We start from the raw sequence: 14,753 nt of genomic DNA, 5'->3' as shown, positions 1-14,753 counted from the left end.
CATCTTCTGACAATACATCTTTAGATGGTTCTTGAGACAAGTAGTCCCCTTGTACTTGTCAAAGTCCAGCACCTTGAACTTGGGAATGACCATGTTTGGGTATTAGGAACAACTTTTCTAGGTTAGCAAAGACATAATCTTCACCTCCTTCAATGGCCCTGAGCCTTTCCTTTAGATGATCCGCCTTTCCCTTTTCGGCCATAGCAGGAGGGGCTCTTCCCACCGCAAAATGCAATGGTTGTGGTTGTGGGCGAAACTGAGGGCCCTCCAAAGTGTTTTCAAAGGGTATACCACCAACTGCTTGCCCTTCAGTGGCATATCCGAGCCAAGGCTCGAAGTCAGCTAGATTGTGGTGGGGAATTTCTTGTGTCTCCCCCATGGTTTGAGAGATATATGCCTGATCAGTTTGGGGTTGTTGGCTCTCAATGAGTATCGGAGTGGAGTTATTGAGATTTTCATTGAGAGTGTACGCCACGTTGGGTGGTGTATAGTTGGGAGGCAAGCCATATGGCGGGAAGGCGTGCTCGTTTTGAATTTGTACATTATGGGGGCTGCCCGTACTTCCCAAATCTTTGCCTACCATATCTGAGGTTGGATGATTCATTTGGTTGATGCCGGATGGGGACATCAGGTTCACCTTAGCAACAACGCTGGTAGCGGCAATTGCAACCGCATTGGCTTCCATTATCTTCTTCACGCTCATCATGGCCTCCATCATTGTGGCCATTTTCTCTTTCATGGCCTCCATGTCGGCCTTCATCTTCTCTTGCACCTCCTCTGCTTCACCCATTACTCTAGCTCTAGCACGAGTTCGGTAAGGGCGCCGTAAAGCGTGTCCTTTTCTTTTTGATAACAATGATTAAGATCATTTTTATTTTATTTTATTTATTTATTTATTTTTATTTTCTTTTTCAAGGAAAGAATGCAATGAGCAATGCAACCAATGAAAAGCATGGATGTATGCGAATGATGTACAGTTGAAGTATTGTGCAGGATATGGGGTTGAATCAATTTAGATTTTCCACATGGTCTATGACATCTTTGTCAAGGTGAAACTGGAAGTAACAAGGACATCAACAATCCTAAATATGTTTGGCAGTAGACGAAGCAGTGATGTGACTCGATTCATCTTTTGCCCCAATTTTTGCAAGATAGTTACTTCCATTCTTCAACTTGATTTGATGAACTTTTTTCGAAAAAGCATGAGCTTGGCTCAACCCCATAACCCAGGGAATGGCAATTTTGATCGCCAATACTTCAACAACACTTCATAGGGATGAATGACTCGGGCATACTTTAAGCCGTGCATGGAAAATGTAATTATGAAATTGAGATGCCCGAAGAAACACCATTTCCTAGTTAACCATGCATCAGGTACCATGTTCAATTATTTTTTAAAGTGAAACGGGTTTATGATCCCAACATGGTTGGCTCGTGGTGCCTAACACATGAAACTAAGAATGTAGTGTGAAGTTTCACGCTTCCCCCTTTTTTGTTTTTGTTTTGTAGAGGAAAACGCAAGGATGAGCAAACATGAAAACAAATGGTATGCAATTTTGCAGACCAAAAAGTTTGTTGAACGCATATGCATGATGATGCCATGACTCATGCAAAATGTGAGGCTGGAATATGATAACGGACAAATGCAGGAACGATATGTTCATTATGATGTTATGAAGAGATGCTTATGCGATGCATGATATGAATGCATTTTACGGACACGAGAGCCCGAAAAATTATCTCTTCTTACTTGCGCATTTGGGGGCGCAGTGCCCCATGTGTACAATTAAGAAGGTGATATGGACCTTCCGGCTTCCCGTGACAAAGGACGAGACCAACATACAATGCATGCTAGAGATAAAATGTGGGAGTGACTTGATTCGCACTGATTTTTGGAGTAAAAACGTGGGATAAACTCATTTTTTCAAAAAGTTATAACTAGTCAAGATCTGAGCGACAATACAAACTTCCTAGCGGTTTCTAATCATATGGTCCATTAAGTCTATCATATGCTGACAATAGCTGAGAAGTCCGTGGATCTCCTCGGGGGCGGAGTAGGTGTCCGCCACTGCTTTGGCCTTGGCTAGGAATGGGGGAAGTTCTTGACTCCTGTTCAAAGTAAGAGCAAATCGGTCCGTCCACATTGTTGCCTCTTGGTGCAATGAATCAATTACCCTTTCCCTTGCTTCCCTTTCTGCTGATATCTTGGCGTACTCATCCTCTAGCCTTTGCTCGTGAGTCGCCGCTAGATTTAGCTTCTCTTTGCATTTATCGATGATGGCCCACATATTCCCTTCAGTCTCGCTTAACTGTTGGGACAAATTTCTTTTCGACCTAAGGTAAGCCTTTAGCTCGTCCTTCAAGATCATGCCTTTGACCCGTGATGATTCCTTTCCTCTCTTCGGAGCTTGAGCTTACTATTGCTGCCCTATAAAGCCCCTCAAAACTTTGCTCTGGTCGTGTTCTTCCTTTCGGGCCTTCTTGGTTTCTCATTCCAAGGCTTCATCGGTGGCCATATTGACATCCCTTAGTTCATCATACTCTTTTCAGACTTTGATGGCTATGGACTTGAACTTCTCTTCGACTACCCAGGCTCCTTCAAGCTCTGCCTTTAGGGCTTGTACCTCATCACTTTCTTCCGAAGCTTTAACCTCATCGTCTCTCACAGTCTTTAGATTTGGGAGCCAATCCAGTCCTTGTGTTCGGACTCTCAGCCACTTATGATAGCCGCCGATGATCCCATTACTGCTTCCCCTAAGCTCTCTGTCCTTTCTTCACGCCGCATCCCATGCCTTGCGAACTCCTTGGAGTACCCTCGCGTTGTGGTCGCTGAAACCTCGTGCGATGAAAGGCGTGATGCTTTCGTCTGATGGCACTCCTCTCATGGGACATCCTTCGCATGAAGATAGAATCCTGATTCTTCCTTCCTTCTAGCGAGGGAACCATTTAACAGACGCCCCTCCATGCTAGCCAAGAGTTGGTGCACAACAAACAATTCTTGCGCCGCTCTTTTCACATCCCCGGTCGAACGTGTCATACATGGCCAAAATGGCGACGACCAGGCTTTCCTTGCCATGATGAAAGGCGAGGAAAGCGTCAATCGCTGCTAGGTCCACTAACCCTTCCATATTCGGAAAGAGGACAACTCCAAAGATCAAAAGCGCCAAGATGTCAATAAAAGAAAGCCCATTCGCCTTGATTTGCCAAGGCCTTTGCCCTTTCCTCCAAACACTTCCTTGGTACTCCGACTACCCCATTCCTGTTTTGCCTTACACGGTCCAACTCTTGTGCTGAGATTTTCACCACCTTGGCAACTCTTGTCGTGGAGGGATAGAACCCAGAGAAAAGATATGGCTTCCTTCCTCCCAGTGGGCATCCCAGGATTTCTTCAAACTCTTTCACAGTCGGCACTAGCTGGAAGTCCTCAAATGTGAAGCACCTTAGGGGCTGGTCATAATACTGGGAAAGGGATGCAATCGGTTCCATGGAGACTTCTACCCTAGCTAGGTCCCAAATCTTACCATAGGCTTTGCAGAAGGCTTGCCGTTGAAGTTGACCCATTAATTGCCCCAACTTTCGTAAACTGGTGACCTCTAAGCTCTTGATTTTGACTTGATAGAACCTCTTTTTAAGCGAAGGCTTTTGACTTGATCCCATGTTTTACTAAAGTGAAATAAAATCTAGTGCGAAACAAAACTCCCACATCTATCATGGGTGGAATGGATGAATGCATGAAGGAATGCATATGACACAGATGCAATTTATGAATACGGGAGCTCGGGAAATTGTCTCCTTCTTAGATACAACGTCTTGGGGTAGCAAAGTGCCCAACGTATGTATTCAAGAAGGTGACACGGACCCTCTGTTGGTTTGCCCAAGATAGGGGATTAAGATGGAACCCACACATGATGCACATGCGAAAGGTACAATACGGGGATGTACATAGTATGATAATATTCACTGAACATAAGCAAACGGGTATATGATACTTATGCATGGCAGTGTGAAAAATGGCACGCAGCGTGTTTGCTTCGTGCCCCTATTTAAGGGACCTATAAGGGAGAGAACTAACTAGGCTTTTAGCAATAATCCCCAAGGTAGTTATATCTCTCTTGATGGTTTCTAGAGGTATCATCCCCTTTGAAGAACATATTGTAGCAGTAGGGACTACTAGCAACAATAGGTTTTCAAAGAGAAAAGCTCTAGATGAGGGTTCACTGTAATCAAGCAAGTCGGAGACCTAGGATGATCACAGATTCACCTCCACTCCTTATGCTCCCATGAACCCGGGTATAGGGCCCTTTTTCACTCACAGTGTGTGCAAATAGTGTTGGTGTTTGTGTGTATCAAATGAATAAATATTTACTTCATGTATACATTTAAAACGCACTAAAAGCAACAAAGAGTTTATATACACAAGAACATAATGAAAGGAAGCCAACAAAGGGGTAAGTCACGGTAAAACATTGCACAAAATTAAATGGCCTAACTCTCTAAAAACAGTCCCCAGCGGAGTCGCCAACTGTCGCAACCTACCCTTCGGCGGGAGGGCGACGCGTGACTCGCGGGATGCGTGTTCCACGAAAGGAATATGCGCGGAGTCGCCACCAACGTTTATTTGAGGAAAACGTCGGAAAAACCGGAAAAGACGCGATCTACGAACATTTTAGTGAAAGGTTCGGGAGTTGTATTTACGCACGGGGAAGGTATTAGCACCCCACACGCCCGTCCCAAGGGACGGCAGCCTTTAATCGAATGTGCAAACATGACTTTGATTTTTATGTTCCTTTTATGTTCTTGTATCCTTTATACCCTTTTTATATTTTTTCTTTTTTGTGGTCGACAAGGGTGTTTCCCTTTGCTCCTACGTATTCCTCAATTTGGGATGAGAAAATCAGACCTACGTAGTTCTTTTGGAACAAAGTGTTTGGTTAAGTTGTTTTTGTCTTTTTTTGCAAAATATGTTTTTATTGAACAAAAGGTCATTTAAGGTGTTGGACCATTAAACGGTCTTTTGATTTTGAAAGGGGAGAAACGTTAAGGCGTTGGACCATCAACGATCTCTTGTTTTTGAAAGGAGAGAAACGTTAAGGCATTTGGACCATTAACGATCTCTTGGGGTGGTCGACAAAAGCGGGGCTTTTGCTCCTACGTATCCTCAATTGCGATGAGGAAATCAGACCTACGTAGTTCTTGCTTATCAAGTGATTCTTTTTTATTTTAAGAGGTGATCATTTTAAGGCGTTGGACCTTAAAAATGATCCATTTTACTTAGTGAGAAAATGAAATGACGAACTTCAAAAGCCTATTTTTGTGGACGAGCTTGACTAGGTGGATTGATTTTAGCCTTTAGTTTCACTTTAGTTATTAATCAATTCGATTAAGAATGAGAAATCCCAAAGAGAAAATGTCCAATTGATTTTCCGCTTTATTTTACTAAAAGATGTCTTTTTGATTATTATATTATTTTTTACCTCTTTTTGATTTCCAATGTGGTTACGGCACGACCGAACGGTCGGAATTGATTTTAACCAAAGTTAATGGATAATACAATTCAAACGTTCGGTGGAAATTTATTTTATTTTTAAGTTAAGCGAGAAACGACTTAAGTAAAATGGCTTAAGCACGTCAACAGGGGGTATAAAAAGTAAACAAAACGAGAAAAAATGCACTAAACACAATGTGGACCTTTATGGGTGCATAGAATGAATCGAAAAGCTTGGTTCGAGGTACTTACCCGTTGAAGATCGAAGAACGATGAAGAACGAATGAAGAACGTCGAAGAACGGTTGAAACCTTTGCGAGATTCCTCACGGAAAACGTTACGGAAACGTTTCGGAAGCGCCTCGGCTTAGATTTTCTTCACGGAAACAATTTTTCCAAGCAAATTCGAAGGAGAGAGAAGTGCCAAAGGGGCTGGACCCCTTCCTTCTTCATCTCCTCCCCTATTTATAGCAAAATAGGGGAGGTGGTTGCCGCCCAGCTCGCCCAGGCGAGCTCAGCTCGCCCAGGCGAGCAGGGTTGCTTCCTCCAGAAGCAACCGCCTTCTGGAGGAATATTCCAGAGGGCCCAAGTGGGCCTGGGTGCTATTTGCACCCCCATTTTTACTAAGTACACCCCCCTCTGCTGTTTTTTGGTGATTCTTTTTTCGTAAAGTTACGGAAACTTACGAATTTCGTAACGATACTTGTTTTCTTTCCGTAATGTTACGGAACCTTGCGGATTACATAATCATCCCCTCTTTGACTTACGGAATGTTACGGAACCTCACTTAATTATGCAACGATGCTTCCATTTGATTTCCGATGTGTCACGGAAACTTACGGATTGTGCATCAACATTTTTTTGGTTTTTCGGCATGTCCTGGAATTTCACAAATTGCCTAATGATGGGTGCCAAGCACCTCACGAGGACCAAAGAATGGTCGCACGTCATCGAGCAAAGGTCCCCGGACGAAATTAGGGTATGACAACAAGGATTAAAAAAAAACAAAAAATTTTGATCAAAACATTTTTGAGGGACTAAAAGTGAAAACTTTTATAAAATAAGAGACTAAAAAGTTGTCTTTTATAAGAAATAATTAATTAGTTTTTCATGGTAGAAGTAAAACAATAAATAATTACTTCTAATTTTATATGATATCACTATTTGATTTTGTGGGATAGAATTAATTCTTGTGTTTGTCTTAACACACTAGTAATATGTCTCCATATGGGTCATTGACATTGTCGAGCTTTTGTTTGATATCAACCAATTTGAATTTCGTGCAAGTTCAATGATTTTAAGGTTAAACATAAAATAAACAAGCTTAAAATTTAAAACAAACAAACATATAAACCAACAAGTACATTGGTCCGGTTCAAGATGGTGGCTAGCGTGCACAAGCCAAACTTTGGCTTCGTGAAAAAGTTTTTTTTTTTATTTGTTAGATTAATTTATTTAAACTATCATTTTTTTCTACATTTTTCTTTTCTTTGTTTATTTATTTTTTACTTTTTCAATTGTACCCTTTTATTTAGAAGAGATCAAAGCCATCGCCATCCCTTGTCGAACTGAACCATTACAAGCCATCGTCACCCTTTGTTATGTCAGATTCGAGTTTTAGATAGATCTGGTTTTCATTTGTTGCAACTTGTTATGTGGGTTTTTCATCGGCGACGGTGCAACGCCAGCAACCATTCTTCTTCTTATCAACATTGTCGCCCTCTACCTCTGCTTCTTTGAAACTATGGGAGGAAATGAGTTAGGCCAGGTCGAGCCCTACCTAAGTTTTGCCTGACTTGTTTCATATTTTTATAGCACAAGCCTAGGCATGTTACCTGCTATGAGCTTATTTTTAGGCCTGAGCCCAACCTTTATAAAAGTTTGCTAGGCCTATCAACCCATTTGGAGGTCTGTTTCATATTAAAAAGCATAAAAATTATTAAACAAAACTAAAGTTTGTCATTAAAAAATAATATACAATTTTAATCCACAAGATATGGGAAAAATTTGCCTACAAATATTACATGTGACATGCTACCAAAATCTTTTAAGTCTTAAAAAAGGCAAAAAGTTTGTATTGCTGCTACCCATTTATACTACATTAACTAAAATGATTCAAATCGTCAAACAACTAAAATAATTTTGTAATTTAAACATAATAGTTATAATATTATATATCATAATAATAATAATATTTTTATTATAACATTATTTTTAAATGGGTCAGCCTGTCAGGTTTAATAGGTTTTTCTTAAGGTTTGTGGTTTGGCCTATTTAACTTAATAGACCTTTTAAAAAGCTTGAGCTTGACCTATTTACTAAATAAACTGGGTCAAGCCAGACCATAAATGGGCTGGGACATAGGTCCTCGATGGGCGGCCTAGCCTACTTCCACCCTTATTTGAAACCAACCACTACCAGATTTGGTTTCTATATTTTTGTGATTTGGATCTTTTTGTTGGCATGCCGTCATTGACAACCGCTCCTCTTCCTCTCAACACCCACTGCGTGTACAAATATGAGATCGGCGGTTTCCTTTTCTAGATCTTAGAAAGGGAGGGAGTTGTGAATTTAACCAGGTTTGAGAAAAGGATTTGGTTTTCTCTAATTAGAGATAAGAGACACTACTAAAAAATAATGATTTAACATCGTTGCATCTACGTTGGTTGTCAAAAAAGTGATGTAGAAAACTAGGCGGTGGCATTTTTGAAATTAATTCCAACATTTTTAAGACGGTTTTATCAAAACCGTATTTGAATGTAGGTGTTAACGACAATCTTTATAAAACCGTCTTTGATTTCAAGGTTAAGAAGGCAGTTTTTGAAAAACCGCCTTCAATTTGAATGTTACGAAGGCAGTTTTTGTAAAAACTATCTTTGAATTTTACATAAGTTTTATTTCACATAATTCTCTCGCACCCTCATTATCATACCCTTTACTCGATCTGCCGTGTGACCTTCACTACTCTACCGTTGACTCTGTTGTGACCTCCGTAGTCTGCCGCAACCTCCGTTGTGTTGTTTCATGTGCTTCTTCACTCTGGTCTGTCTCACTCTCATCCCATTGTGACAGTGCTTTCCTCTATTGCTGGAAAACATTGTCGTGTAGTAAGTAGCAACTTCATGGTCCTTGAATACAATTTGTTTTTGTTCATGGTCGGTCATTTATTATAGTTTTCATTTATATGTGCCTAGTGTTGGCAACATGGTTAATTTTATCGACATTGCCAATTTGTGTTTGTTTAAACCCTAGATATTCTAAGTTATAAGTACAAATCCCGTTTCCAAGCGCAAGTTGGAACTAGCTGGGGAAGAGGAGTCTTGCAAGCGTTGTAATTGTAAAAAATCAAAATCTTTGAAGCAGTAAGTTGAAAGAAACACTCCCATTTTCTTTTGGGTTGGAATACTATCGTATGTTGCAACAACCTTTCTTTTTTATAAATTCTTTTACTAAACTGTTTTATTGTCTTTATGATTTGTTTTTTCGGAAAACAAGGAGTTTAGTGTATCTACTTTTCTTGATGAAGTTATGAATTCTGGTTGTTCTGCTCTGCTTGCTACTACTATTACTTAGTATTATATTTAGCTTCTGCTATACTAGTTGTGGAGCAAGTAGTTTGAGTCGTTTTTCCATATCCTTAGTTATAATTTGTGAATGGTATTAGAAAAAGTTCTATGTATAGTGTTGGACCTTGTGGCCTCAATAATCTTAAGAGGGATAGGCTTAGAATGCAAAAGAAGCAACAACAATCAATTTAACAATGTTCTTTAAACATGCAAGACACAATTGATTGCAACAAAATAAATAAGATAAGGGAAGAGAAAATGCAAACACAATTTTATACTGGTTCGGCCACTTCCCGTGCCTACGTCCAGTACTCAAGCAACCCACTTGAGATTTCCACTATCTTTGTAAATTCCTTTTACAAAGTCTGAACCACACAGGTTGTCATAATGCATCAACCAATTTGATGTTTTTGTTCTACAATCCACATATAAAAATGGAACAAACATAAAACTAACAAATCAATTAAATTCCATGTACTAGAAGTAAAAGGGTGCATAGACAAATATAAGACCCTTTTTCGTAACAAAATTTCAACATTTTGACATAGCAACATCAACTATGGATCTTTTGAAGACCCATGTTCCTCCTTCATCTATTTTGTCCAATTCCTTTAATTATATGTGAACCCATAGTTATTGTTTCTTGGAAGAAGTTGGATGTTTGTTTCTATTGTAATTACAAATGCTTCATTTTCCATTTTGTGCATATATCATATTTTTTTGTATTGTAGCTAAATAAACCATTATCTTTATCAGTATGCACTACTACAATTTTTAGATTTAACATCGCACGGTTAATATCGGTTATTCACAAAACCGATGTTAACAAAAGCGCGGTGGCATTTTTGTAAATAATTAGACATAGTTAACATCGGTTTCGGAAAAACCGATGTTAACTACTCGATATTAACATCGGTTATTTAAATAACCGATGTTACTATGGAGTAGTTAACATCGGTTTTGGAAAAACTGATGTTGGTATCTCGTTGTTAAAATTGGTTTGGGAAAAACCGATGTTATCGAGTTGATGTTAACATCGGTTTTAAGAAAACCGATGTTACCTAGTTGATGTTAACACCGGTTATTTTTAAAAAACCGATGTTGTTGTCATTATATATTAAAAATCTGAAATTGCACAACCCGCGCGCTCGAACCCTATCATTCTTCTTCTTTCTCCTTCTGCCTGAGTTTGTCTTTGTCGCAAACTGGCCTGCGCTTCCATGACTGCAACTACATTGTGGAGTTCGTGTTTGTGGAGTTCGTCTCTACCACTTATCGATTGAGGTATGTCCTTTCGTTTTAACATTAGGCGTTCCTCGTTTTAACATTTGCTCGCTTTCGCAGGTCGAAGAAATCTATGAAAGGAAAGAGTCCCGGAAAAGGGTGGGAATCGATTTTGGAAGTGCATTGTGGTTCGCCTTAAGACTCCCAGGGCGTTCTTCTTCTTTCTCCTTCTGCCCTAAGTTGGTCTTTGTCGCAAACTGGGCTGCACTTTCGTGACTGCAACCACATTGTGGAGTTGGTCTTTGTGGAGTTCGTGTCTGCCACTTTTCGATTGAGGTGCGTCCTTTCGTTTTAACATTAGGCGTTCCTCGTTTTAACATTTTCTCACTTTCGCAGGTCGAAGAAAACTAGGAAAGGAAAGAGTCCCGGAAAGGGTGGGAAGCGATTTTGGAAGTCTGTTGTGGTTGGATTTAAGACTCCTAGGGAAGCCATCGAAGGTATGTCTCTGTTGTCATGTTTCGAAAGCAATTGCTTAACTTTGTATATATCATGTCTACTTTACTGCTCAGGTGATTTGTTCGTCTTCTTTAGTCGCTGTCAAGGTTCATTGTTGCTTGTGTTCTGTGTGCTGTTAATTGATCAGTGCTGATTAGGAATATCTCCACCACTGACGACAATTGACAATCTGTCAGTATATGCATTTGTATTTGTGCTTCTTATCAAGATGAGAATATGGTTGTTGCTAAAAATTAAAATATGTTGTGTTGTAGTTCCTTTGGGTATTTGTATTCTGTAGTAATGGATTTGAGTCATTTGATGTTGCGGGATGTATTCTTAAAGTCCAATAAGCTGGTTTAAAATAAAGTCCAATATTGGCCTAGAACCTAAGCCAAGTTATGTCTAAATATGAAAAAAATATAATGCTTGAAATGGAGTATGGGTGTGAGATGCTAAAGTATATTGATTGCTTGCTCTTGTACTATTTGCATTGTGGGGATATAGTGTTGGATTTGTTATGGGAAATTCTTTGATAAACCTAAAACTCTATATGTCATCTTAAAACCTAAAACCTAATGGTGTGATTCTGCTGTGAGGATATGATAAACAACCTGGGGTACCTTTCTGCTAGTGATTCCTGTTGATTAATCCACTTGTCTTTCCAGAATCTAATTTTCTCTTCATCTCCCACCTTCCACCTCATGTTATTTTGAATAACCATTCCCTGTTGTGATTGATTAAAAGTGTGTTTTACATCCCTCCACGAAACAGATTGCTTTGCTGAGTTTCCTGTTTCTTCAATGTTCCTCCATCCACCATATTTCGATTTCAGAACTCTGGTCCACAGCTCACCATTTTCTTGCATTAATTGCCACTTCCATTTTCCAAGTAGTGCGAGATTGAATGTTTCAATATCCTTGATGCCCAAGCCACCCTTTTCTTTTGGTAAGCATACCGATTTCCATTTAATCCATGCAATCCTTTTGTGAATTGCCTTCCTTCATAAAAAACTTCGCTGCAGCTTTAAAAATTGCCTTCTGAATTTCTTCGTCCATGAAAGGTGCCACAAGCTTGTTATTCTGCTGTTGATTAATAGTTTGAAACCTGATTCCATCAATCTTGGGTCACTGACCAATTGGTTCTTGGAACCTATGGAAGATAAAGGATTTCACCTCTTCCTTCACCTTGTATGGGTCGTCAGTCCATGAACCAATAATGAATACCCCCTTGATAGAATTTCTATTTCGGTTAGCATTCATCAATAGGTGGAAAAAACGTGTGTTACAATCGCCTTCTTTTAACCATCTTCATCTGGATTTCTGCCTAAGTAAGGATTTATGGGCTTGGGCAGCAACCCAAAGAGATTCCTGTAACTGCTTCCTCTCCAATTTTTCTTGCTCATTTAACTGTCTATGCATTGAGTTCTCCTCCAGTTTATTTAAATCTGATTCCAGCTTTGTGACCTTTTTGAATGTATCTCCTAACTGCTCTTGGTTCCATGTCTTTAGCCTTATCTTTAACCCTGACTAATATTGCTTGCCCATTGGTTTTAGATGAGTTGAGAAATGTTTCTCAAAATGTCTAAGCCAAGTCCAGGTCAAGAAAACAACTTCATTAAACAATCTGTTAGCATCAAATTCTGCATTTGAAAACAGAATTCTGTTTATGAATTTCCAAATGGCCCAAGTTACCGCCATCCACCAGTATCTCCATCTCTTAATCCTTAAACCTTCTGCTTGGATGAAAATATGCTGTAGAAAATTTTGTTTAGGCCCAAGAGGAAAGGCACTTTGTAAATTCAACAAAGACATCGATTCCCACCAAATTGGTTGGATGAAGACGCAATGGAAGAACAAATGAGATGCCTCCTCTTCAGCTTCTCTGCAAAAAGGACAACATAGATCCTGCAGTTGCACTTGTCTCCTATGCAGATTCATCCTTGTTGGTAGTCTGTCCTTTATTAGCCGCCAAGCAAAAACTGTTATTTTGCTAGGAATTTTAATCTTCCATAATTCCTTACACCATTCCTCTTGCTGACCACCTGTAGAAGCTTCCAAAACCAGATTGTAGGCGTTGCGTGTGGAATAATTCCTTGTTTGATCACCTAACCATTCCCATTCATCTGATCCTTGCTGCTGAATGTGTATACCTTCGATATCCTTTAGGAAATTGATTGCTGACTCGATTTCATTTTCAAATAGCGGTCTTCTCCACCGAAGCTGCCACTCCCAACCTGATTGCAGGTGTTGTCCCATCTGTCTAATGGTTTGGTTTTGCTGTGTAGATATTTGGTATAGTCTAGGATACCTCTCTGCTAAAGGTTGCTGTTGCTGATTCCATTTATCTTCCCAAAGCCTGACCTTATCTCCTCCTACAATTTTCCATCTCATTTTGCTGTGAACTATGTCTCCATGCTGTGCAGAATTAACAGTTTGTTTTAAATCTTTCCACCATATAGATTGATGTCGTACCCTTCCTACTTCATATAGGCTCCTCCATCCCCCATATTTTGACTCCAACACTCTGGACCAAATTTCTCCCTTCTCTTGCATCAAATTCCATTCCCATTTGCCTAGTAAGGCAAGATTAAAGGTATCAATATCTCTAATCCCCAGCCCACCTTTTTCCTTTGGCATACATACTTGATCCATTATTATTTTTTGCACAGCAAAAATCAATATATTATATATGAAATTCAGTACTAGGTGTACTGAAAATACAATTATGAATACAAGGCATAAAAAGCCTAAACCCAACTTGGAAGAATCAGTAGACAGGACATAATACAAAGCAAACCCATCCCCTCTAAGAAAATGCATCCTTCAGGTTAGATGACCAGAAATAAAAATGCAATTAAAAGCCCTTTTCCACACACTTAAGCCAGGACCAGGTGTGGAATAAGGCCTCATCCATGACCTTTTCTGGATTGAAAGGCTGATTATTGAAAACCATGCCATTTCTGTGATGCCAAATGGACAAGGACAGAGCTATCCAGAGAAATTCCCATCTCTTGACTATACAACTTGGCCTATTCCACTGAGAGAATTGCAGAAAGTGATTCTTTGGGTCTATGGGGAAAGGACCCACTCTATTAACCCATCTCATAGGCTCCCACCAAAGACTCCTAGTCTTGGAATAGTTGAACATAAGATGAGTGATAGATTCTTCTTCAAGGTCACATAAAGGACAACTATATGAAGGCAATGTCACTTGCCTCCTTCTGAGATTATCCCTAGTAGGGAGCCTGTTCTTGAATAATCTCCAAGAAAAAGCACTAGCTCTTGGGGGAATTTTCAGGCTCCACATGATCTTAAGGGCCCTGTCTTCATTAGCATTATCATGAGCCTCCTGCAACACTTTGTATGCAGACTTTGTGTAATATAGACCATTAGGATCAGGCTTCCAGCAAAGTAAATCTCTGCTGGATTGATGGATGTGGCCTGACTCGATCTCAGCTAGAAAGTCAGCTACCATGTCAATTTCATGGTCAAAAAAATTCCTTCTCCATGTTAGCTTTCATTCCCATCTCTCCTCCATGGAATTGATTGAAGAGGTCTGTTGATTGCTTATTAAAAATAAAGTAGGATATTTTGCTTGAAGATTATAATTATCCCCCAGCCATTTGTCCTTCCAGAAACTGATTTTGGTGCCATATCCCACCCTCCACTTGAGGTTATCAACAAAACAATTGTTATGCTGTTGCTGGAAGATAGCCTTTAAGTCTTGCCACCATTGAGAAGAGAATTTACTCTTTCCACCAGAGATCAACTCCTTCCACCCACCATATTTGGAGAGTAAAATTCTAGCCCAAGGTTGGTTCTGATTATTAGCCAGCTCCCACCCCCATTTTCCAAGTAAAGCCTCATTAAAGTTGGATAAATCTTTGATCCCTAGGCCCCCTTTGTTCTTAGAGAGGCAAACTGTATCCCACTTCACCCAAGGAATCTTGCTGGCCTCATTAAAGTTGGATAAATACTTGAT

General features: G+C 39.8%; 1 protein-coding gene across 1 annotated transcript; it reads right to left on the bottom strand.

The window, feature by feature from the left end:
* Positions 1–13,625: 13,625 nt before the first annotated feature.
* LOC100787933 (uncharacterized) lies at positions 13,626–14,246 on the bottom strand. Its single transcript, XM_006591637.1, has one exon. It carries the CDS (start codon positions 14,244–14,246, stop codon positions 13,626–13,628), a length of 621 nt encoding a protein of 206 aa, XP_006591700.1.
* Positions 14,247–14,753: the final 507 nt, after the last annotated feature.

Source organism: Glycine max, chromosome 11 (assembly GCF_000004515.6).
Source record: "Glycine max cultivar Williams 82 chromosome 11, Glycine_max_v4.0, whole genome shotgun sequence".
In the NCBI taxonomy this organism is placed as follows: Eukaryota; Viridiplantae; Streptophyta; class Magnoliopsida; order Fabales; family Fabaceae; genus Glycine; species Glycine max.
This window is presented reverse-complemented; position numbering and strand designations above follow the sequence as displayed.

What these genes read in the sequence shown, in the direction of transcription:
- LOC100787933 (XM_006591637.1), bottom strand. Translation starts at nt 14,246, where the DNA reads ATGGTAGCTGACTTTCTAGCTGAGATCGAGTCAGGCCACATCCATCAA.